The following is a 27,067-nucleotide window of genomic DNA, read 5'->3' on the forward strand; positions in this document are numbered from 1 at the left end:
CTATTCTCACCCTTCCCTCAGCCCTCTCCAGCTGGCTCACATCCTTCTGGAAGTAAAATGTCAAAAGCCAGAAACAGTACTAGGGCTGACGTCTCCTAATGCTGAGCTGAGCAAAATGATTACTTCATGCCCACTGGCTACACTCCTATCTACACATTCCTGTACATTGTACAGCACCATGTACATTGTTGATCATTTTTCTACACACCAGGACACAGTTGATCTGTGGTCACAAGCTTCTGACCCTCTACAAGCCCCAGATCCCTTCTTGAGGAGCTGCCACCCACCCTGCTGTTGTCATTCTGAACGTGTCCAATTGATACTCCTGCTTGTGTGGGACCTTTGCTTTGTTTTACTTGCATTGTAACTTCTGTCTCCAACTTTACAGGATCATCTTCCATTCTGAATCCACCTTCTGCCAAACTAACAGTCTCTCCCAACTTCATGTTTTCTCCAAATGTTAAAAGCACATTTTTTCTATTCCTCTGTCCAAGTTGTTAATGAAAATACTGGATAGTTCCAGGCCCAGGAGGGAAATTGAACACTGCCTCACTACACCTTCCATTTCAACAACAATCCATTTATTACTAATCTCAGAGTGTAGTTTTTCAACAAGTTATACAGCAACACCGTGACACTGTAATACTCCACTAGTTTTTTATGAGAATACTTTATGAAAGCATATAAAAAGTCTCGCTAACATCAGGATATGATGATATTTACTGCATGTCCACTATTCACAGGAGATAACAGGCCACAACTGCAACAATAAGAGTTCTAGTAAAGCACTATACAGCATTTTCTAACTGTAAATAAAGGTCAGTGAAATGCTGGGACAGTTTCCCTGAGATGGAACCTCCACCAGCGGAGGTCTCCACTAACAGTACTTGTCCACGGAAAAGTCAGAGGACTGTGCTGCGTTCACAAAGCCTACTACCCTGCAGTGAAAGAGAATTATGATGTTTTGGCATCTTCTACTCTTGAGAACACTATGCCAGATATTGCCCACTCCTCCCTAAGTGATTACAAACAGCTTATGCATTTGCTCATGCCAGAATTTTTGGCTGACCTATGTAAAATTCTCCAGCTTTTCTTTTTCACCTTTTTTAAAGATAGATGTTACATTTGCAATTTTCCAATTTTAAGGTAATCAGTTCTTCTTCTACAAGTCACTAGAGACAGCAGCCCGGAATTGAGACATCTTTAGCCTGCTCATTAAGTACTGCAGAATGAAACTCCATTTCTTAAAGTCATTGACATTTCTCTCTCGCATGGCAATGAGGCATTAAGTCACTTGCAACCAGATCTGTGTACAACACTAAAATTAGAGGGACAGCAAATGAAGGAAAAAAGAAGCGAAACCCAAGTAACTTGAAGAAGAGTAGAGACGCGTGAATGACAGATGAAGAACTTCCAGTCCTTTCACACACAAATCCAACACAGAGCAAACAACAGCTCGAAGTCAGAGACCATATTTGACTAAATAACTAAAAATTGCACTAAAGCACAGTTTCTTCCAGTCTGCCTGAACTCCTTTTATTATTACTATTTTACTTATCCAAGAAGAAATATGACAACGGTTTGCATGATGACCTGAAAGAAGCATGATGTACTGAAGACCTCCATTTTAACATACAATTGTGTGTAAATATAGGTGTCATTACATTTACAGTGTAACTGTTCAGCCATCTTCAACATCTCACACTTAGGTTCCAAGTTAGGGATTTTGGAAAACAAAAAAACCAAACCACCAGCCCCAGACCATCCTGTCTGGTATAGCGGCCAAAGCTGGGAAGCATAAGTAAGCAACCAGCAATAGTAACCTCTGTCAATCAGAAACAGGCCTCTGCCAGATCTCCAACAATAATATTTGTTATACTTTGTAGGTTTCTTGGACAAAGGAGATACTTGATAAATGACTGATAATCAGGAATCCTGGCTATGCGAGAACAAACAGGTTGGCACTGGTCCACCCTCCTGAGTATTTATTGAACACTTAGTGAAGACAGTGGCAAGGCATAGAGCTAAAGGAGGTGAGAGAAATACAGTTACCGAGTGGAGGGTGGAGAAAATGGTCTGAATTCTAAGAACACCAGGGCTCCCAAGGGAGAACAACTAGTTTTTTCCAGGTTTTAAGTAATTTGAGAAAGAAAGTTGTGTCTGCTTCTCAGCAGAAAAGACAACCTAAATAGAGCTTTGAACTCTTATTTTCAGGTTAAGAATCACAGCAGATCAGCTGACCACTGTCAGCTGGAGGAATACAGGATTCTGTTAACAACCAAAATCTCAACTTGTAGTGACATGCTGGAATGAGAGCTGTCAGAGCAGCTCAAAGCCAGAAGCTGATAGAGAGCTGAGCTCTCAGAGCAGTCCTTCGGCACTCTGGGTCAGAACAACTAAACATTGCAACCTTGGAAATGCCTCATCTTTTGGAGAGTCATTAAACAGGCACAGAAACTCACCGTTCTGAATGAGGGTCTGCGACCGTGTGAACCTTCCATGGACAGCTGTCATGTGCAATGGGCTCTTCCCATCCTTACTCTAACAGAAACAAACATAAACCCAACCATTTAGCATGTAAAGTGGTGGTAACAATTTGAAGTCTCTCAGTTCAACATCCTACAGACAAAACCTCCATTGGCTTCAAAAGTCTGTAGAACTGAAGCTATACATGATGATAAATGCAGAAGGTATAAGCATACAAGTAAAATAGTTCCTCAGCAATGAGTAGCAAATGAGCTGGAGTACAGCCTGTGCTTACAGCCTGGCTGTACACAATAGATGCTAGAAACCTACAGATTTATCACATATTATTCTTTAATTTATTTTTAACCAACATTTCCAATTCAGTCAATATTTTCCCTAACCCCTGCAACAAGAGGAATAAAGAAAAGCAGAGGAAGCATAAAACTAAGTAGGAGCAGTCTCTGAGGGATTCAAGAACTATGTCCTGTTTATCAATCTGCATTTTATAGATATATCCCAGAATAAAACCCATGATATTAAAAAATTCTGGTTAATAAATTTCCATGCAATCAAAAATAGGATGTCTACAAATTACAATTAGAAAACAGGGAAAGAATGTGAAAGGAAAGGTACAATGAGTAGAGGTTAATATTTTTTGTTCTAGAGAAAGAAACTGAGATTGGGGAAGCCGAGGAGCTGAGAAAACAGCAAGGGAAGGGTAGGAGCCTCACTACTCACATCACTTTGTGTTTATTGGCATGGGGTTTTGCATTCCTTGGCAAGCAAATCCCTAATTTCATTTTAATAATTGTGAGTTTAAATAATGCACTGACTACTCACTGATCTAAAGGGACTTGCCAAAGGTGTTAAATGCTAAGAGACCAGTTTTACAGGTGGGAAACTGAAACACACAGAATCTAAAGTACAGTAGTCTAAATCTTATATGAACTCAGAGATGTCAAGTCTTTCGGTATGTATACCAGTATCCTCTGCTGGATAACAGCAAGGCCCTTTCAGCTTCATCAAGATGCATCAATTATATCTCAAGAATATTCGGATATCCTAAAAGAATCAGACTTTGTAAACTCAGGCTCTAAAACAGGTAAATAAACAACCTTTAGATTTTACTTCCCCAGTGAAATCAAAAGGAACTTTTTAGAATTAGGTTTAATTAAATCCATACTGAAGGGGAAGAAAAACGCCAGCAAGGAATAGTTCCTTGACTTACCACCACTACCCAAGATAACATTCTGATAGAGCTCCTGGGACTATATTTTAGCAGTGATTAATGCCTTCAGGAGAGTTGCTGGCCTAGAGTTTAAAGCCGTCATTATATTTATCAAGGTACTGAAAGCTCCTCTGCTGGGAAGCAATCTCATCCAAACAGTTTAATGATCAACTTTCTCAGCATCACTCTACTTTCATCAAGGATTTAAAGCCATGCTGTCCTCAGTATTATAGTTTCCAGTCTCCTGGGATATGCAAAATGGGATAAAGTAAAACTAAAGAGCTGCAATGGAAGTTTTACCTGTAGGTTAACATCTGCTCCATTATTCACTAGTAGTTCAAGACACAGTGCTCCGTGAGTGGAGGCAGCAGCGAAATGCAAGGGAGTGAATCCATTATTATTAGGCTGATTTACATTAGCACCGTAGTCAATCAGCTCATTAACAACAGAATCCTGACCATTGTAACAGGCAATGTGAAGTGCAGTATTTCCATAGATGTTCATTTCATCAATCTAAAATGAGACAAGGAGACATAGTTAAAATTATAGACATAGCTAACCATTTTACATAACACATCGCATACTGCGAATGGAAATAGCTGGAGGCTTGAACTGTCACAGGACATATTTCTCACCAGCAAATTTCATTGACAAAAATATACTCCCTGAGAGCTTAATTTGGAATGTTTTACCTTTACTATTATTAACTTTTTATCCTACTGGCCATTTCTAAAAGCCAGTATGAAGCTTAAAGCTGATAGCAGGACCATGTAATGCTGGTGATGATGACAAAAGCTGGAAAGCCTTTACATGTAAGTGGGAAAGTAGGATAAATAAGAAGCTCACAATCTTTATTAAAAAGTAATTAAAACACTGACTATAGAATTTCTGTGAACAGAATCAAGCTTAAGAGCTCTTTTTATAGATTTCTTTTGGGAAGGGAATGAAGGTGTCGGAGTGAAGGGAAGGTGAAACCACATAGCCATTTACACTTCAGTAAGAAACCACTTTCGGTAGCTCAGCATTATAAAGATGTAATTAAGATTATGTTACTTCTTGATGACTGGCTTTGTATTCAACTGCTGTTCTGTAAAACAGGACAAGACAGATTGTACAAAAGATCCAGCAGTGATGTGAATACACTTCCACAAAATACAGGCATCTCAAAGATCACACACCCAGTGGTGGAGAATGTGGAAGTTAAAGGTAGCTATGAGCACAGTACTGTTAATAGCAGGAAACACCTATTCCCCTTCAACTTCACAGTTTACAGCCCGTGAACAGGGACTTGTGACATTTTATTGGCAGTCGAAAATGCCATGGCAAATGTAATGGCTTTATTTGACATCTCTGATTAACCAGTGCAGGCTTTTCTGGTCATCTCATTGCTGCTTTGAAACACTTACACTAAGAGAAGTCTGCGCTCTGAAAAAAAGTTCTTTTCCAGAATTAAAGCAATCCTTTTCCTTCCCTCTGTCAGCTACAGAGGAAATACAGGTCCCTAAACTTAAACAGCTTCAACTGCTGTTTAGTAAAGTTTGCAGTGTATATGTTGAGAACAACCATTCATCATATCAAGGGGAACGCTGAGCCAAGGGAAATTTCATTATTCCATCTTCCTCTGCAGGAACAGCATGTATTTCCTGATTTCTTCAGCAAGGTGGCCTGGAACTTACTGTCCATATCGAACATGTTTTACTCCAGAATGTTTCCTGGCTCTTGAACTAATAAACCACATGAAGCAAAAGGTGGTGCAGAAAACAGGAACAAGTTTCTTTAGAAGATCTGCCAATGCCTGTAGCAGCATCCATAAGAAGGAAGAAAATAATATGGAGAAACATGGAAGCCACCACATACCTCTACCCCCAGGTTAAGGAGGTGTTTCACAATGTTAATCTGCCCATTGGATGCAGCTGCATGAAGTGGGGTGTAACCCTTCTTGTCTTTACAAGTCACTTCTGCACCATGATTAATCAGTAAGGCAACAACTTCCAGGTGACCTTCAAAAGATGAAAGATAGTAATCAATGAGTATACCATCCCACAGCACCACTTCTCCCAAATTACTGCTTTCTTGTTAATTTCTTGTTAATGCACTGCCCCTTTTGCTGCTGTTTCACAATGCTCCCACAATTTTATAAGAGGAAAAAAAAATCATCCTCACAAATGTTCCTAATCCTTGTCAAGAAACCCATGCATTCACCATCACCAGATGTGCCAAATTTCTCTTTCCTGCATTAATTTTACAGTCATTAAAAGAACAAAATCACACCTCTTTCCCATTTATTTCTCTAAAAAATGACAGTTTAAGGTTTATTCTCCCTGTTAAAGAAAGAACAGTGAGCACAGGAGCATGACAATACAAAACAGCATCCTACTGATGTCATCTGCAAACACAACTGCTAACACTTTTTGGCTTTTGTTAGCGATACAAAATAACTTCAATAAATGATAAAATGAAGGTATCTCCTCTTTTCTAGCACCATTGAGGACACAAAAAGCTGAATTTCAAGGGAGTGCAGAATTCGATCCAAAGCCTACCAACACAAACACAAGATTTTCTACTGAATCCACTGATCTTTGGATCAGGTTTTTGACTCTTCAAAACTGTATCATTAACACAAAAATGAGCAAAAAAATCCTGAATATAGGTCTAAAAATGTTTGAATCTGAACTCAGAGTCTATACACATATACTCAGTCTGCAAACTAAAATAACTGCAACAGCCTCAATGTCACACAGATTGAGAGCTGCCTGCCAGATCTATGGGACATCTGTCTTCAGGAGTGAAATGCCTACTGCTGAATTAGGATCTCCCTATAGAATATAGGGGAAGAACTAAGCATCTCAAAATGCAACTTGTAACCCACCAATATCTCCAGTTTCCTTCTCTCCCTGAAGGTCTTGGACCAACTGGCCTGTCTTCCATGATAATGCCCTAACCGTCAAATTAAATCAAGGCTGAGGAATAGTCCTTATTGCACCATGTTGAAGCAAAGCTGTCTTAGAATTAAAAATCTATTATATCGAACAGCATATAAAGCTGTGCACCATCTGAGTTGTACAGCACTTTCATGACAGTTAGTTCTGGACCTAGGGAACTTTATGGACAAAGTCTGAAGAGCCCAAAGATATTTAAGCATTCAAGAAACTAGGTGAGGGTTTGTAGGATAAGATGCTTGGGTCTCATTATCTAAATTCTGTCTAAATTACACCACAGACTCCTAAATAACATTGATAATTTAGGCCTTAAACGTTATCTACATATTTTGAAAAGTACATTGTGAATTTCTGAAAATAATTAAAAGAGACATGGAATTGCACAGCACAATGTAAATCCTTTCACCTCTACAGAGTGGAGTTCAAAGCTCGCTAGCTCAAAAGCCAAATCACATTCATTGGCAAGAGTCTCTCCATCTGTCTGTGTACATCAAAAAATGCACAATATGCTTTTCGCGCAGTTTGAAATCTCCTATTGTCTCGTTTCCAAAAGTGCCAAGATTAAAATCAAGGTTTTGACAGGTCACATGGAACAGTTGCTGGCTGAGGGCACACAGCACCTCACCAATTATTATCTGGAATATACTGCTTGGCCAACAAAAGCTCTTGAGCAAGCGTGACGTCTCTCACAGGCAATCTTGTTCTGGTATTTTTAAATTATAATGCCCCACTATAAGAAATTTTCCTTTAACTTGAAAGAAATTATAAGGTCAATTGATTTAATTAAGGAGTATTTGGTAACATCACTGACATTTTGAATAGACGGATCAGTTACTCTTACCACTCTGGAATAAAAGATAACAATTTGTTCCTAACAGGAAGAAAGCCTATAAAACACTTCCTAACAATATCATAACTTAGCTACTTATAAACATAGATAAACAGCAAAATTTATGATCACATTTATCTGCATTTTATATAAAGTAGTTTTTAGCAAAAAATGAAACAAATATAACCCATATGTTTTTCAAGCCCAAATATACTTCAGGCTGGAATTAGAGCCGGGATAAAAAGACCAAAATGAAAAAAGCAACACAAAAAGACCACAATTAACTGTGTTGGAAAGCAAATCACAGCCAAGTCCTCACCAGCTGTAAAACCATAAATGGACAGCGTGTATTTAGACCTTCCCTCTTCAGGGTAAATATAACACTCACTTTCCATGGCCAGGTCTGCTCTTGTCTGTTTTAAAACACACTGTTGATTTGTGAACAGGAAATTAAGAAGGAGCAACAGTCCAAGCCTTACCCATGTACGCTGCCCAGTGAAGAGCTCTTCTGTCCTTTTTGTCAAAAGCATTGATGTTCGCCCCCTTGGCTAAGAGCAAGTTCACCATCTAGAAGTAACAGCAAGTAAACCAACCCTGTAGATCACACACTCAACAGTTTAGAACAAGTAATTCTAGCAAGAAAGTTGGGATCACAAAATCCTGCTGTTGAATGATAAATCCGTAAATTACACAAATACTGTTCAAAGCTGTGTGCATTAATGACATGGACCGGCGATGGTCATGAGTAACCCAGACAAGTTCTGTGTCCACAGAGGGGGCTGAGAGCATGCAGAGGTGCTGCTGCTCCAGTGTGCTTCAAATTCAGCTTGGCAAACAACCTGGAAGAAAAGCAGGCCTGGAAGAGAAACATTGCTCCCAAGACCAATTTAAGGGGTTATCTTGTGCATTAGCACAAAATTCCTCCAGACCATGAAGTGACAAATGAAATCTGCATGATCTTTCAACAAGGAGTTCCTATTTCTTGCCACGCCATGGTGATTTTTATTAAGTTCCCATATGCCATGGTGGTGTGGACAGGCACCAGGCTGCTTCATACGGCACTGGCCTTTTAGACAGCATGGCCAAAAGGTGAAAAGCTGCTTTCCCCACTGCCAATCATCCAATATTAAAAGTAAGAAAAATCAGGGGGGAGAAAAAAGGGAACTGAATGGAAAACGCATTCAACAACTGTCTTTTTCAGCAAAACATTCTAAAACCGTGAATTACAGAGCTAGATGATTATATTCCTCTTGTACACTGCTTTGCCACAGAGATAGGCTAGTAACAGCATATATTCAGTTAATATTTCTCATATACTCTATCCAAAAGCTCAGGAGCTTTAGATTATGACAGTCAGACTCAAGCATTACTCTTTCCTACAGTGCAGTATTTTAAAGGCCAAATACCATCATTGTTTTACAGGAACTACCATTCCTCTTCCTTCTTTAATTACTGTACAACTGATCAACTTCTGTTGACAGAAGCCTACTGATCAAGTCTAAGAGGTTTTATTCCATATCTAGATCTTCAGGTGTGGAACTGGCACCTGGACCTAAAGACATTAACAAAACCCCTTACATAGGGGCTTTATTTACAAAAGTTTGGGTTTTTCATATAGAAATTCATATAGTAATTAGGCTGGAAGGGTTTGCTTGTATAAGATAAGTAGAAAAACCAGAAGCACATTTTTTAGAAGCCTAATTAGAAAAGCAGACTGACTGGATCTCACATTGCTGAACACTTCTTCAGTATGAAATGAATCCATTAGTTTTCCCTTGCTATTCTGCCACTCTTATTTTCATAGGCAGTCAAGCTCAAAAAAGCCAAGGACACACTTGAGTTGCCAGAGCCATTGGCACAGCCAGCTCTCCAAGTGTGCATGCACATCTCACTTGCACGCTGGCTCTGCACAGGTACTTCCCAGCCACTAATTTCTGCAGGTAGGAAACCTATCCCACAGTTTGGATAGCAGCTGAATGATAGGAATTATTTGGGTCAGGCATATGGGGCTCAGTCTAGACCCAGCCACAGCAGGTCAACTGTTTGAACTGGGAAATCAACTGATTAGTTATGCTCTTAAACAACTTGCCTCAATGTGGCCATTCAGAGCCGCATGGTGCAGAGCCGTCCGCCCGCCTCGGTCAGAGACGTTGACGCTGCTCAGCATGGGGATGATGACCTCCGCACACTTCACTGCCTTGTTTGCAGCCGCCACGTGCAATGGTGTCTGCCAGTTCTTGTCCCGAGCATTGACATCAGCTGAGTGCTTAATCAATACTTGCACTGCTTCCTGCAACGGCAACACAGTTATATCCATACCTTTTTACAAGGGCATGTAGAGATAGGACAAGGGGAAATGGTTTAAAACTGAAAGAGGGGAGATTTAGATTAGACATCCGGAAGAAATTCTTTACTATGAGGGTGGCAAGACAATGGAACAGGTTGTCCAGAGAAGCTGCGTCTGCCCCATCCCTGGCAGTGTTCAAGGCCACTTGAACACTTCAAGGTTGGACAGTGCTCCAAGCAACTTGGTTTAGTGGAAGGTGTCCCTGCCCACAGCAGGGGGGTTGGAAATAGATGATCTTTCAGCTCCTTTCCAACCCAAACCATTCTGTGAGTCTATAACCAAGCAGTCTGAATAAATACACAGCCCACCTTCTCGACAGCTCAATCGTATTACCTATGCATATTACTTATGTGTATCAGGCACGGCCAGGAGGAGGGAAAGTGAACAGCATTTATCAAAACAACCTTCCAGGCCAGTGAAATGGTATTGTTGATTCAAATGCCAGAGTGCACATCACCTCTGCTGTCATTTAAAGCAGTGTCCTCATAATCAAACTTTCCCAATTTGGTTTTCAGATGTACAAAGCTGCCTATGCAGACAGCCCAGCCTGTTCAGTTGGTTAACCTTCAGTACCTCCACCATCATAATTGTGCTCTCACTGAAGAAATAAATGTGCTTATTTGAGCTCACTGTTACAGAGATTATTTACAAAATAAAAAGCACATGATTTTGGACAGTAAAATCATAGCAAATTGCTGTAAGTTTTATTTATAAACAGGAAAAAGGAGAAAATAAAACAGAATATGTGAAAACAAGATTTTAGCTCTGCAAAAACATGAGAATCACAGGCAAGGGTTGGTGCTGGCGTCCCCAAGTTAGCATTAGCATTCCTTCCCTCCCTGAGGGCTATGCACAGGGCAAGGGTCTTCACTGCAACATCCATTCTGTCAGCCTGAGACCAAAAAACATCTTTTAGAGTTAATTTTGTTGGTTTAAAAGTGAATATTTCCCAGTGAGAAAATGTCCTGTTTTCTCTTGAGAGGCTGTTTCACTGGAGAATTCACAATTAGTTCTTTTCTGCTTCTACTCATGCATCTGACATTAAGCAAGTCAGATGAAAAAACAAGTCTCTCTCAAAATTACATTTTGTTTCTTCCTTTTTCCCCACAAACAGAACACAAAAGAACCACTGCGACATGGTAGCATTCAAGTAGCCTTGTCTGCTAATTACAACTCACAGCTGGTAAGCGGGAGAGCCCTGGTCCTACACAGTACCTTATTCTTTTTCCATAAACTGAAAAGTTTTCTGGAAAGCCCAGCCAAAGTTTTATTAATGAATAATAAACACATACGGTGTGTTTATATAGCACTTTTGTATGCTGGATGGCCCAGGAGAGTGCCTGCAGTCTGTATCAACAGTACATCCATTACTAGGAGTTTTAGTTCTTTGTCCTCAACCGATCTCAGCAATTTAATTTTCTACAGCCATATCTCAAACTCTCCTCTAATGGATTTGTTCAGTTACCAATACTGCATCTCTTAAAGCACATATAAATGACATATATAACACTGCTGTTGACTCAACAGGATTTTGTATTTTAATTACAGGTCTACTTTGAAAACTCCTTTAAATGTAATTCACTGGAGACCTGTAATTCACTTCATGACCTGGGACATGAAGTCAGCAGGAAAATTCATGCACTTTGACTCTTCATGAAGGAAATTTAAAAGGTTAAAGGAAAATTATTAGAAGTAAATAATATGGACTGAAAAGTATAAGCTAAAAATATTTAGACTTAAAAAACCCCCATCAACCATTTACACATTTTTGTTTATTTCTGCAAATCTGCTGCTCTGTCAGATTTGGGATCAAAATGTTAAAGTCCTTATGGAGAAGTTTTAATTTTATTGCTTGTAAGAGCATGAGCTATTCCTTTTTATTAACATACCTAAAAATGCATGCAGTCCACAGCTATGGTATAAGCCTCTGTATTCAGTGTCTCTAGCTATCCCGAGTCATCAGAGTGAAATCTCTTTACTTTTTCAAAGCATATAAGGCTGAAAGCTGATACATCCATACAATCCTACACAGACAAACCTGAGGGTTGTTGATTTGTAAATAAACATTTGAAATACCTAAAGCCCACTTGAAAACTCATTAAGTCTTAAGTAAAAATGTGCTCATGCTTTTAATCAATCTATAAAAAAGTCCAAGGAGACAGCTGCTGAATCCTTTGTAGTAAGAAAGCTTTGTAGTAAGAGATTGATAATAAAACTTAAAGCTTGTAGGTGATCATTCTAAAAGCAACTGTGCTCACAGGAACTTCAAAAACCACACCGAGTCCTACTGGTCAACTTCTGGACCATGAATTCCTTGCCTACTATCAATGTGAACTATGAATTCAACTATTGCTATCGACTACTATCACTATCAGTTTCACCTTATTATATTGAAGCTGCACATTTGTTAGTTTGTGTAGTAAAGTAAAAGCAGCACTGAAAGACCCTGCAATATTGAATCTTGTTTCAAAGTTATTACCAAAAGTAGCAATCATCATATAAATAACAATGAAAAAAGACCAGGAGAAGAAAGCTATATGTGTTTATAAAATACATAATAGACCATGAAAAGGCATCAAAGGCTGGTGCCTTGCCCTGCTGCTTCTCTGTTTTATCTGGGTACTCACTTTGAGGTACCAGAACTGCTGGCACAATGGAAGACAGTTTCTCATTGTGCAATTGGTCTTCAGCTGACAATGAGTTAAAGATGAGACACAAACCCACAGAAAGACATACATTTTCTGTTACGACTGCCACTGACAATGAAAATCACGTACTCTGACACATCCAAAAAAAGAAACCAAGCACACTGCAATTCCCGCATCAGAAAGATTGTGGCTGTTTTTTAAGGTTTGAGTCTGACCTTTGTTTTCCAACATGGCTTTTTGTATTTTGCCTCATTGCAGCATTCATAGTCTATCAGATATTCCTTTCAGAGAGTTTCAGTGGATGCCAGCAGCTGGGAAGCTCAGCCAGCAGCCAAACAATGCCCAAGTTCAGAAGCGAGCCCAGGATTCCTGCCTCCAGGCTTGGCAAGCGCTGGGACTGTTACAGAGGTGATTTCAGTCCATCAATCTCTGGAAGACAGCCACCCTCTGTCTCTTTTACAGCTCCTCCCCTCATCCCCAGCAGCCAATTTGGTCTGCAGTTGGGCTCACTGGTAACTAAGTATTAGGAGGATAGAAGCATACAGGGAGGCCCAAAATGGAAAGCCAAGAATAATGGTGCAGTTGAAAACAGTCATGCCTGAACTGCATTCCTGATAGTTATTGCTGCTCTTTTTTGAGATAGCAATGGAAGAAGTACAACATGATGCCAGAAGACTTCTGGTTGTCAAGTAAAAGAAATATAGGCTAATCCTTCTTTATGCATGAATCAAATGCATTAACAGAAAAACTAATGGATGCCTGGAAATGCAATTAACCAAAACAAACTATGTGGTAATACGTGTCAGATCACATACGTATCCACTCCCTCTGGCACACGCATAGCGTGTGGATTTATTCCTCTTTATTTCACCACTTGAAGATGATGCGGCCCCTATCGACTCTATTCCATTTCTGTCCTGGACACCCGCTCCAGCTGATGGTTGCTCAGTATGACTTGCTATGGTAATGTAAAGCATTCCACAAGGTGAAAATCAATCACATTCAGGCTCAAAAGTAGCTATAACTAACTGGTAAAAGCTGGCCACCAGCTGCAATGCTAAAGGCCCTGCACACTGAAAATGCTTCCCTGAGTGTGTCACCATGCTATTTACTACTGCTCTCAATGGTTTGCTTTTTCCCCCCAGCATGTAGTTTATGTGCAAAAGCAGAGTAACCAAATCTTACTCACTTCACTTCTTGAAGCAACTGCTCGATGGAGAGGAGTCAGCCACATATTGTCCTTGGCATTAACACGAGCGCCTGCAAGTAAACAGCAGAGGTTACATCCATGCCTTGGGTGCGACACTGAAAGCCTTGCCCAACTGTTTCCTAGTAACAAGAGCTGAGCTGTTTGTGGTACTCTCAGTGCTCCCCATGACTCTCCTGGCACCCTGTTCACTTTGGAAATGCATTTCCAGATCTTGGATAGATAGGAGCTGAAGTGTGATTCAGAAAGAAAGGAACTGGATGGGTTGGACTGTTATCAGGAATAGCTTTGTTTACAGGACATAAAAGAAGCAAGATTTGTTGCAGGAGATTACATATGTATGTATGTACACGTATGTCTATGTATATGCACTTTTTACATCCACTGATACAGTTAGGGAGAAAAAAAAAGCGACCCTTTGCTCAGAGCATGGCTGTTGTCTGCAGACAGAATGAAGGGAAAGAGCCTGAACAACAGTCTCTTGTTTCCAGTGCAATCATGCAGACCACTAACAGATATAACTGCTTCCCTGCTTCACAAATCTTGCTGGGATTGAGAAAACAGGACCAGGAAATGCTCAGGTTGAGGAGAAAACTGGGCACTTACTATCTCAGCTTCTGCCTGCGTTATTCAGCAAACATCAGAAAAGGGGGGATGAAGGAGACTACCCGTTTGCTTCTGTGTGGTTCAGTGCTAATGTGCACACTGACAAAGACAAGGTGGGGGTTGCTTGGCAGAAGAAAGGATAAAGGAAGAATATTTAACAACTACAGTAGTTCTGGCTGACTGCAGACAAAAACAAAAAGATCCTGCACATTTGTGTGATAAAACAGATTTCTGTAAAACAAATATTAAAGCTGTTCACTGATGTGATACCCCAGGAAGGAAATCCACTAAACAGGACTAGCGAAACTGATTTCAAAAAGGGCTTAACCTGAAAACATTGTACCTCTCTGGTCTGCAGGTAGCAGTACTAGTCTGAGAAGACTAGCCTATGCAGAAAACATTTAGAGAAGCACAAGCGTCATGCACATAACCTGGATGAGCATCTGAACTTCATGAACAAAGGGACTCTTAAGCTTCCTTTTGCATCATAACTTAAGTGCATACAAAAGCCTGTAATTAATAAATCACACTCTCTGAATCAGAAATACTTTCCGAGAGCTGTTTCTCAGGAATATTAAGGTGCTTGCCTCTGAATCACAGTGGTTACTGGGAATTGCGCTAGACAACCAGAGAAGAAACAAGTTCTTTCGTATTTCCACAAGTTGGGATATAATTTTTTGGCTGCAAGAAAAAGAAAGCCACTTTCCTAACTATTGCAACAATTAAAGGCAATCCTCTGAACTCACCTCAGAACCTGGTACCTGTAGTACAGCCTGCCCTCTGGAAAAACACCCTTTAGAAAAGACAAGTTTCAAAGAGTTTCCTAATGAATCTGCCTAAGCAAGGAAGCTGTTAGTTTATTCTGTCTTCGCAAGAAGGCCATTATGGTCAATACACATTAGTATCCTGCCCTTTGCCTACACTGCCCGAGGCTCAGAGGCACTGTAACGTAACAACCTTCACCATCAGGAAGCTGACAGACAGGACTCCAAGGCACCTTACGTTCTTCTGATTTGGCCTGATAGGCGTCTTGGGGATGCAAATTGCTTGGATTAATTCCTAATACTGCTACCAAATACCTCTTTTCAGGTTTAGAAATTTATTTTGTATGTGCCTTGGGTTTTTGCCTTATGTTCTTAACTAAGGTATCATTTGGTTTATTTCTACCTATTCACCAACTCGTACAAGCAGATGGTTGCAAATCAGAAAGGCTTATGTGTGGAGTAGCAAAGCGTGACAAACGTATCATTCCTCAGCATTCAACAACTCCAACGATCATTGGTGAACGTGAAGATGATTAGAAAACCAAGGGAAGTGTCTCCAACAGCAGTTATTCATGCCTTTCACTGATCCACTTACCCTTTGAGAAACTGAAATATTTGCCAAGAAAACAGCTAAAGAAAATAATAAAAGCAAAACAATACCAGTATAAATAAAATAATACACAGCATGCTGTCAGCCTTTTCTTCCCTGGCTGTTTTCCGCATTCCTTTACCTCTCTCTGCTTTGGGGCTCTTTACGTGACAAAGTGAAATTGCTCTTACAGCTCTAATTCAAAGCATTGGCTGAATACATTTGTGATTTCTGTTTTTAAAGAGCTGCACAACTCAGCTGTCACCTGGTAGAGGAGCTGCTGTTGTCCATTTACTGAGGTGCACATCCGCTGAAGAGACATTGTAAAATGCCAAAATTCAGCTTTGCGGTTCCCAGCAGTTCCTTGCAGACGATGGTTAATGACAGTGAAAACCTTCACCAGCACTGATGCAGTCCTTCAGGGACAGAAAATATCTGCCATGTTAAAGGAGGCACCCAGGGAGCAATGCTCATGTTTTCAAAGGCATCCTCTACACATTGCGAACTTGAGTGTCCATCCTGTGACAGCTCAGGGGACAGCTCTTTGAAAGCACTGAATAAGAACAGAAATTCAACTCTAAGTCCTCAAAAATGCTAAGGCACCCAAAATGAGCTGCGTCCAAAAATCAGAAGCTTCAATTTCCAAGCCCATCCCACAACACTTCCTCAAAGTCACCCGGCAATTCAGTGTCCGTCTCTTCACTCTAGACCAAGTACTTTAACCATGTTTCAATGCACTTACTACATTATTCCGCAAATTAATCTGTGTATTTATAAGGACAAAGAGGGCTGATAACACACTTACATTGGTGTATATGTTTGTCCTTCATAGCCCAATCTTCCTTGAAAAGATAAGCTGCTTTAAAGATTTCCCTTAACATCCTTTCAGGTAGCCACAGCACCCACTTGCCCCATAAAATACCGACGTAGAAAGAACTCACTCCAGAGTAAAGCCTTTTCTCAGCCCCATCTTCTACACTCTGCCCTTGGGAGAGCTCGTACCCTTGGGACTGAAGGAAAGGCTTAGCTGTTGGATTTGCTCTGTGAAGCTAAAGTAGACAACATAACATATAACGTTACAGATAAGATCAACAGAAAGGAAACTTTCTGTAATCCACTTTTCTTTAATATGGCTGTTTTGTAATCTTTACCATCCTTCACTCTCAAATTTTTCTGCCAAAAGAGGAAATAAATCTGAAAATGCCTCTGTTCTTCTGAGATCCAAAATAAACAACCTGATGCTGGCTTTCAGGAATAAAGTTTACATCTCTTTATCCCAACCAAAGTACAATTTTCCATCCAGTACATCTGCCAAAGCCACAAGGTCTCTAATAAATCTAGATTCTGCAGTCTAAATCTCTGATATTAGGGACAGTCAACAGAGGAAGGAAACTACTTTTTAACCTATTCATGACATTATTAACATGTACTTTTCCAACTCCTGCTATGAGACACAGCAATAGATACCCAAAAATATAAGGAATTCACACACACCTCACCACACACACACACACACACACACACACACAATATAAAGCAATGATCAGCACAAATAAAATATAACAGAGCGACACCATCTGATATATGGAACTGGGACCCAAAACATGAGAGCAACACAACACTGTTGCTAGATGTGAACACAGGAACTGAACACCTTCATGGCAGAAACAGCATGTTAGGCAGGATCTCCTTGGAGGCAAGTCTGAACCACTTGCTAGGGAGAGAAATGGCCTGGGGATCCCACCAGGTGAGAGCACACAGGTCCTGGGTCACTCATGAAGGAGAGAGGAGACATCTTCCAAACTTTCATGCAAAGGGGATACTCCTAATTACCAAGGATAGGAGTCTCAAAGCCATGGGAAAGGCAGAGAGAAGGCTGCCTCTCCAACCCACCTATTCTTTAGCCTGCTATTAAACAGGAAGCCCTGAATGTGTGTTTGGGTTACACAGCACCTTCCCTTGCTGCCTACACAACAGGGGTGGCCCAGAACCTGCTGTGCATGTGACCGTCTCACTTCCAAACCCACGTGGCAGAGCTTAGCAGGAGCCTTTCCAAAGCATGCTGGGGTTTGTCCTTTTCCTCAGCTATTGTGCAGTCTGTGAAGGATAGATGTCCACATTGCATGCACTCCCCCAGTGCATAAACTTCCTGCCAAGAAGCTTGGAGCCTCCTGAAATAGTAAGGCATGGTAATATTGCCAGGATTGTAAGCTCCTTGGTGGGGAACAAGGAGTAAGGAGTTGAGCTCAAACACTGTGCCCTTGGGCACCAGCTGAAAGCCCAGGAAGGGGAGAGGCACAAGCACACATGAGAGTGGAACTTGTATTTGCCCTGACAGTTCTTCTCGCACATCTGTGACTGTGTCGTCATACAGAGCGTCATTTATGTGAGATGGTTGCTCTTGTCCTTCTCCTTCTTCACAAAAAGGAGGTGAAGGAGTAGTACTCAAAGCTCCCTCCTTTCACATAGCCTGGAAAAACAAAACCACACAGCACAATTCCCCAGTTTGAACCGTATGATTATGAATCAGACCTTTGAGGTGGTGTAAATCTACCTACCTCTGACATTTAATCGGTCTGGGTGATTCATACCAGGGATCTGACACTCTCTCTCCTCTATCAATTCCAAACAGAATCCATTCCACTGACTACCTAGAAAACCATTTCTGGTCTGTTTTCAGCCACCTGGGAAGAAGTTTTATTCATTAGACACTACATTTATTTGTGCTGCCACCAGTTCATGGGCCACAAATCTCAGAATGTGCATATTTCATTTAATTTCTCTCCTGAGCCCTGTACAAAATGCAATGGGTTGCTACTCCTCCTAGCTTCTACTCATGCTGAGAATATTATTGACTCCACCAGCAAGCATTTGTGTGCTTTCTCTCTGTGAAAACTCAACAAAGTTTTCTACTTATGTAACTAAATTTTATGATCAGGTTAATTCCTTTTGATACCCTTTTACTAATACAGCTTACTGAATGAAAAGGTGAAACAAAGGAAAGATGCTGCAGTTGTCTTTGGAAGCTAGTTCATGGAGAGATCACAGTAACAAAGAGGTGTTTATAATAACTCATAAATCTTCTCCAAACCTCAGAAACCTCCAAACCTGCTCTTGGATACGAGTACTCACGCTTATCATGAATAATGATACTTCAGAGATTAAAGGACAATGAATAAGTAGAATACGCAACACAAGATTAATTTTGACTCAAGCTGAGCTAGTTAGTGAAGATCCAGACAGCTCCTGCAGACTGAACCCCAGCACAGTTCCACTGACAAAGTCTAATTTTTAAAAGCCCACATTTTAAGTTTTTCACACTCACCTTGATATATAAAATACCCCCAAGATATATCCTCTGCATTTTATGCTGTTAACCAGACAAACCCTATAGCCTGTGGATGACATTTTGTCAGTGAGATGCTGGAACTAAGTGTCCCAGAAGAACACTAGGAAGTCTCCTTCCCTCATTAGCAATGAGATCAAAACCAAGAATGTTCACCAGGACATGTTTTATGCTATTGGGATTCGATGAAGAAGTGGGCAGAATGGCTTCACCTTTTTCTTTATGTGGATATTATCTGTGCTGTAACTTGCAAAACCTGAAAAAAGACATTGCTCCTGCAATCTTCTCACACCACAGTGGAACAACAATATATGACAAACACCACACACACACTGCAAGAACACATGTACAGATCAAGTTCATTAACTCTTACCTACCAGTGAAGAAAATCATGTTCACATTTAGCATACTGAAAACCCACCCAAACATAACCTACCCACAGAGGAATGTTCATTTAAATCATGCTGCTGGCATCAGGGTTAAAGCAGAAAGATCTGAAGTGTGATATATGTCCAACTAGTTACCCTCATTAAGCAATCAGACAACTCAAAATGCCCCAAAAACGTACAGAGAAAATGCATGGCTACAGCAAACTGAATTCTCATTTTCTGCCTTCTCCAGGTGTGGATAGGCTGGTAACCCAAAGAAATATCCTTGTGTGGCCTGCACGTGCCCATTAGCAACTGATCTACCTTGGAAATTGGCTGGTGCTCTAAGCCGGGGGATGGATCAGGTAACCTCTAGAAATCCCTTCCAACCTGAATTTTTGTAGGATTTGAGGTTGGAAATTAGAAGGTGCCTCAATCACAGGACTGACAGTTCTGAAATAACTTTCTAAATAACCAAGTAAAAAAACCCCAATATTTGAAGAAGCAAGGCTGCTTTCAAGGGGTTAGATAATTGTACCATAAGGATCCTTTCAATCCCACATTCTAAAACCCCCATCACTTTACCCTTACACTTCTCCAGTTTGGAAAAAAAACTGCAAGCACATCCAGGACTTTGCCATGAATTGTGTGCGCTTCTTGAGAGGTGTCTGCTTTATGCTTCGTTCTGACATATTGTGATCATGTTTTTTATCACTACAACAGTCTGGAAACATTTTTTGATTTTTTTGTTTAGATACCTCCTACTGCACAGTTTCTATTCTCCAAATCAACTTCTCAACTCTTAGACTCAACGTTCCTAATGTAAATACCACTTACAATTCATTCAAACTCATCCATAACTTTTTCGCTATTATTCCATAATAATTTTTGCTTAAGAGGAATTCTTGGCTTGTACTCCAGGACGTGAGCCTGCATTTCAAATATGTACTTCAGCAAGCCACAGATATTGTCAGTTTGAACGTTTAGATGTTTTAAAAACCTAGTTGCTTTGTTTATTAATTCCACTCAGTCACAGTGCATGTCTTATAATTGTATCGCCACATTTAAAGATATTTTCTAAGTTTGCAACAACTGCAACCAGCTCTATGAAACTCAGACACAGGCCAAAGCTCACTCGCATATGCTTTGCTGGGTATTCCTTGTAGCTTTATAATTAGCTAGCTACTTTACCAGCTAATAACAGTGAGGGGTACTACCTTACCTGACAAAATGAGAAGCTCGATGATGTCTGCATCCCCCAGGAATGACGCAACATGAAGAGGAGTTCGTTTCTCGGCATCCTACAAAACCATAGATTATACAGTTACAAAACATGGTCAATAACTGCAAGTGTTAGTGCTAAAGAGCAATGGATGTGTAGATCGTGTTTATATTTCTATGTGTATTTCTGTTTATAATTAGAAATACAATCTCAACTAGTGAAAGAACAAAGTTCATGGTCTAAACAACATATTTCCTCCCAATAAACCTCGACTTCTTTATCACTTGGTTCCACCAGACATTTCAGGGACACTGTCTTTCCTCTAATATCCCATTTACAAGCAGATCAAATCTAAGCAAATCAAATCTAAAATGAGGAAAGACATCACCCTTGGGTCTCTTTTGGAAACATTTTCCACTGTCAGTATTGCAGTGGCATAATTCAGATGCTTTCAGACATCAGACTTTGCAATGCAGTTTGCATCAACAATGCAACACCAGACTCATCAGAAGGATCTCTCTGGAGAATGGTTTGAAACCACACATAAGGACAAGATGCAATCCCCTTAAGTCCACGAAGGTTCTTGTACACCATTTGGCCAGCAGCCCGAAATGGAACACAGATAAAGAAAATATTACCAGTCAGATCTGTGTCTTTCAACTTAGAATTGCTAATAATCATATATACAACTTCTGAAATACACCTACTTTTATTTCTGTAATTTTCAGCCTTAGGGAGTCACATTTTCACAATTTTCTACCTTCAAGGGGTGTAAATGCAGTGTTTACAAAACCAGAAAAAACCCACCTTTCTTTTACTGCTTTATTCAGATGATTCCAGAACATAGGCCTTTAAAAGAAACTGCTACACATTGTAATATGGGCAACAAAAACCATAAGAACTCCTAATACTGCTAATCATGTTATTTGACCCATGTTTTCTACTTCTAAATGTATTTATTTTCAGTTTCTTATTAATATAAAATAAGTTCTAAGAGACTTATCAATCAAACTTATCAAATTATCAAACCTACCAGCATTAAATACTGTAAACTGGTAACAGATTCACCACTTCCTGAAAATGATACCAGCACAGAAACCCTACTGGTATTTACACTCTCTCCCTGAAACATAACTCTGAGACTGTAAAATAAAGTATCACTTTTAACATGCCCAAGAGGTCATCAACCGCAAACTATTTTGGACTGCCTTCAAAGTATGCTATAAATGTGGACAAATCAGTGCAGCAGAGCCAATTGTAATGTGAATGCTGAAAGCTGTTTTCCAGCACTGCAAGGCACAGAGCCACTGGTCACCAGAATAAGTTATGTTTAAATTGTGTATTTGTATGGTTTTTTTCAAACATACACGATGTACACAGTCCTCAAATTCTGTTGCAGTGGATTTTAATCTTCTAGATTGGGCATAGACATAAAACACTTAAAAGACAGATTACACGCCACCCTGGTTGTTACAGGTCAGAGGGAAAGATGTCTTATACAACTTCACCTCCTCACATGGTAGGCAAATTAAAACAATATTAAGCAGTGTCCACCTAGCAGTGTCCACTTAGGAACCAAAATCATGAGCTGGATTCTCTCATCTGCTCAGCTCCTAAAGCATAATCCACCGTGGACTAGCTTATATAGGCTACAGAAATGCATACAAGAACTTTCATAAGTATTGCTTCACATTACCTATCCTAAAGCTATCCACAACAACAAATATGCAAAGACTGATCAAACATTTGTACACAAATAGAATCAGTTTTATTTCATTTTCTTAGCTTGTTTATTTCAATGCATGAATCTGTCCTTCGCACAATGTAGTATTTGTAATAGCTATGTACCTGTCAGTGATAAATTTTGCAGCAGCTTCTTGCAACACAGCCAAGCTCGGCAACAGAATAGAGTAGTTTGAAGCTGAATGCTCATGATACAAGACCAAGCAATCTTCTGTAACAAGGAACTAAAGGTATTCAGTGCTTTATTGATTATAAGCAATATTGTATACTAAACTGTAAATCTGATGGACATTTGGTATGTGAGGGAGGAAGGGACATGAAACAGAAAAGTAGAATTTTATCTTTCTGTAGCAGGAATAACTCTCTGAAAAGTATCCTCCGCTTTCACTTCTTAAAATTGATGTAAAATCCTATCAAATTAAGTGAGAATCAAGTCTTCAGAAAAAGATAGGCTTAGTCACACAACTGAATTTAAGTTTAATTTCTCCAAGGGAAAAAAACCCTGAAGGTCCTCCATTGATCACAACGAGACACAAATAAGAATTCACCCTCACGTGAACTAGCCAATGACGAAAGCCAGAGTGTGGTACAGAAAACTAAAAACACATGAAAGAGCCCTGCAGGCAATGTTTTCAGGAGCTTGGCAGGGAGAAGTCCACACGCAACGCCTGCAGCTGAGCATGCAGCTGAGCAACTCAGTGGAGGAACATCCTCAAGTTCCTGTTTACGCTCTGCACACGGCTGACACAGAAACAGAGGAACTGGAGCATCTGCCTATCTGCCCAACCACAATCCTTGCATCCTCCTCAAAGCCATGTACCACTTCAGTAAGGTTTAAATAGCTCACTGGCTTTGCGTCTGGCCCATGCACTAACATCTATCCAGCTACAGATGTCCTTGTGGCATGATGGTAGTAAAAGGAGAACAAGTGGTTCAATAATGATCTAAAGAATGAAGATGACAAAAAGAAACAGAGGAATAAAAAGAAAACTTGTCATTTGAGGGAAAGGTCTGGCAGTACCCCAAACCTGACCATACATTATCAAGGCAAGGAAAGGAGGTGGGGGGAAGAAATCATAATAGTATTACAAATAACAGTAAGACAAATAATCAGACCTGCTTCAAGTTCAGTTCTCAGAGGAACAAAAGGTCAGTAAGAGACAGCAGATAAGCTAAACAATGGCTATAAAATCATGCTGAGGCGAGATAAACACTCTCTTCCCAAAACTGTGTCAGTGACTTCTGTTAGTTCACAGAAAAGACACTGCTGCATTATCTGTACACATTTGTTTTAAAAAAGTATACAGATAATGGAAATCAAGCATTTAACAAACAGGCAATCGCAGACAGAAGGCCTCAGCAAGAAAAACACTCAACACATGCTTAAAGCATTCAAGTGATCAGAGGGACACTGATAAAGCCCTTCACAGGCTTGAAGTTAGGCTAGTCCATAAGTGCTTCACTGGCACAGAGCCTTAGAGTACGTGAAGAGAAGCAGAACAAGAGCTTGGATCAGTCATATCAGCACATGTAAAATAATCAGTCATGTTAAGAAAATGGCCAACAGTTTCTCCTCAGCACAGCCTGTATCTCAAAGGAGATTATGGATTTGAACTTTTATATCAACTGCAGCTGTTCAGATCAGAAGATGTTTGGGACAGAGTTATTTACTAGTAAGATACAAGTGCAACTACTACAGAAAATAAATGTATTCTGTTTTTGTCACCAAGCTGCCTGAGCAGCCAGCAGGAATAGTTCAGCACAGAAGGAGTTAACACACCACCAAAACCAAGTTTCATTGGTAGAAGTGCTTGGATTTCACCTTCAAGCTGCCAGCATCTGCCTGGGTGGCAGAATAAACTAAACTGTATTAGAGACAAATGAATGGCTACAGCTTCCATTGATACAAGTCTAACCAAAATATTCACAGAAACAAACCTCCTGCTCAGTTGTTCTATTTACTGTTGTTACATCTGAGTATGCCTTATTTAAAAAGCACAAAGGGGCTGGTACCATTAAAACAAACAAACATTCAGATACAACTTGACTTCAGGAAAACTGAATTTTGGGAACTCATTAGGAACTACTGCTAAAAGCAAAAGAGCAGCTACTTCTAGGGCTATTTACAACCCTTCAGAGCCAAAAGCTGATGCTGTACAAGGAGAATCTCTGCCACTTCAGGATTTCCTCCCTCTCAGATTCTTTTATTAAAGCCTGTAATTCACAAAGCAAATCAAATGCTTAGCTCTGAGCACCAGCTGGGAGGTGAAAGTCAAGCTGTGTAACTTATGCCTGGTGCTCGCTCTTCTGCTATTACCAAGCACAGAAAGTCCTGTCTGAAAACAGATCTCTCTTCCAGCACCTCCCATCCCCACAGTCTTCAGTTGAACCTCAGAAACAAAGATTTTTCTGGACTGAGTCTTTAATTGCCAAGTGCCCATGAGGTGGAAGAGGCAAATACTTTGATCTTCTAGAGACAAGAAAAATTATCTTCCCTCTCCCCCCCCATCTAACACTTTCCTTCCTCATGGTAGCCTCCTCATTTCCTTCCTACTGTCAGCCTCACGCTAACAGTAGCCGTCATGCTAGAAAAAGATAACTTTTAAAATCAATTATTCATGATAGATTGAGACCACAGAAACTGTTATTCTAATTAGTGGAAATGTTTTAACATTCATAGGAATTTCTAATGTACGGCTCAAAAGATAGACTTAAATAACCCCTCCATTTTATAAACACAATATTGACTTGGGGAGGTGATGATGTGGGAGCATATATCACTTCAGTTGGTGGGAAAAGCAGATTCAGAAAGTTCAGGTATTTCAGGCTGACATTGCTGCCTTTAAAGAAAATAACACAGCAACAACCAACTCTGCCATGAGCTTTTAATGGAGACATCCTTGACTGACTCCAACATTTTAAGGACACTGATAAACATGAGTCACCAGCACAGATATATATGACTTAGTACCCACTAATATCCTAGCATGCTGTACAGAGCAACTCATAACATTTCAGAGTCTCAGTAAACTCCAGCAGAATCTTCTTCACAGTTCAAACATCTTCTTTATGAAATATATTTAAAAAAATATTTATTTTCTAAAAGAAAAATATTCTCAATTGAAGTCACGCTGGCTACCTTGCACTGCAAACATCAATGCAATTTCATATTCAATTTCCTTTCACAACTGAGAATAACTATTCGCAATTTCCTTCTGTAGAAGGAAATTTCTCTGTTACTTCCCTCTCAAATTAATAGCATACCAAACAATACTAGTCCTAAATACCCACTGAAAACACAGCTATCACCTAGCACCAAACTGCCAGACTGTGTCAAAGCAGAAGCCTTCCAAAGTTCTTGACTAAATCCTCCAGAAGACTTTCCAGGCCAGCAAAACTACATCTAGAAGAGGAGCATCTACTTCCAGGATAACTTTATTCTCCTGCAAGACTCTACAGTGCCAAAAAGAAAATCATCATTCCTTGGATGAGAGCACAGACAGGGCTCTGGTTCCCAAGATTACTGAAATACCATAACAAGGTCCCCCAAGTCAAACATGTCACTCCAAAATGAACGACAAGCTGGTTTTCACATTAGCTATTGCAAGCTTGCAAAGCCTTTCAGACTCACAATCCTAAATGTGTGCACACTTGTACCTTCAAGCACTCAGACCCCATCGAACAGCATGCTTAGCAATATTGCAGAAATATATATAACTCGTGTGTGTGAAGACCTGGATAAAGACCTGGCTTTGTAGCTCTGCATTAATGGAAACAAGCCAAATTCAGCTAAACCATCACCTTCTCCTAACCTCTCTCATTCTGGTGACAGTGGGTGAGGGACAATGTGCACAAGCAGCTCTTGGCACCAACAAGCAGTGAGAAGAAGCTGCAGCTGGCAAAGCATTGAGCAAAGAGGCTACGAGGATCAAGCCCAGAAGGCTGTATCAGCAACCATGTCCCAACAGTAGAAACAGAAGCAACTAAGTTTTGGGAAAGCAGATGTTGCTTCAACAGTCTCACTGTGCAGTGAGCGGGTATACTTTTTGCTTTCCAAAAAAAATATGAATGCATGGAAGATATTCTGGGGACATCAAAGTTTTGCATATATTTCATTTCTTAGGGTTCTATCCAAGAGAAAATGCAGGATTAGGGGATAAAGAGTAAAAACAGAAAGAAAGAAATCTCTGGTTTGGCTTGCAAATACCACATTTGTTATGGCGAAGAATGATGGAAGGGGTTTTTGCCTTTTTTTGTTTGACATTGAATATTTTGAAAAGTAACTAAACCAGAAGACCGAGATGAAAATGGAAATTCTACAGGAAGGATTTTGGTTTAGTAGAAAACCGTGACATGGTCTGGATGTCACGACAGTGGTCTGAATGGTCCAACCCAATAACCCAGCTGCCCCAGGAAAACAGGCTGCTGAACTCTGCCCACAGGCAGACCACACTTCCCATGGAAACAGTGCATATGCAGTACTCAGTGGCAGGGACTCTCTCATCGCCAGCCAAGTATAACGCTGTCCATGCCCCCATGGTGCAGAAGTAGCATCATGTTCCCCCAAAGCACAGCTAGGGATTAGGGAAGCAGAATGAACTAAACCCACACTTCTAAGCCAAACAGTTACAGCTTTCACTTGGTTGCCAAATAGAAGTTACAATTATAGCAGCATTCAGAATGTAGCCATTTCAATCAACATACACTTCCTGGCTAGAAAAGATGCTAATTACTTTACCAGACCAAAAAAAACCTCCAACTAAGT

The 27,067-nt window shown here is 40.2% G+C and overlaps 1 protein-coding gene across 7 annotated transcripts in view; it reads right to left on the bottom strand.

Annotated features, from left to right (window-relative positions):
* Window positions 1–27,067, bottom strand: part of ANKRD44 (ankyrin repeat domain 44) — a 137,949-nt gene that overhangs the window by 46,898 nt on the left and 63,984 nt on the right. For all 7 annotated transcript variants that reach the window (XM_030486250.1, XM_030486249.1, XM_030486253.1 and 4 more), the window contains exons 3-9: window positions 20,560–20,638; window positions 13,647–13,717; window positions 9,552–9,752; window positions 7,942–8,029; window positions 5,552–5,694; window positions 3,995–4,207; window positions 2,463–2,541 (exon numbers count right to left, since the gene is read on the bottom strand). In XM_030486250.1, the coding sequence (XP_030342110.1) occupies window positions 2,463–2,541; window positions 3,995–4,207; window positions 5,552–5,694; window positions 7,942–8,029; window positions 9,552–9,752; window positions 13,647–13,717; window positions 20,560–20,638 (874 nt within the window). The remainder of the gene's footprint in view (window positions 1–2,462; window positions 2,542–3,994; window positions 4,208–5,551; window positions 5,695–7,941; window positions 8,030–9,551; window positions 9,753–13,646; window positions 13,718–20,559; window positions 20,639–27,067) is intronic.

Source organism: Strigops habroptila, chromosome 5 (assembly GCF_004027225.2).
Source record: "Strigops habroptila isolate Jane chromosome 5, bStrHab1.2.pri, whole genome shotgun sequence".
NCBI lineage: Eukaryota > Metazoa > Chordata > Aves > Psittaciformes > Psittacidae > Strigops > Strigops habroptila.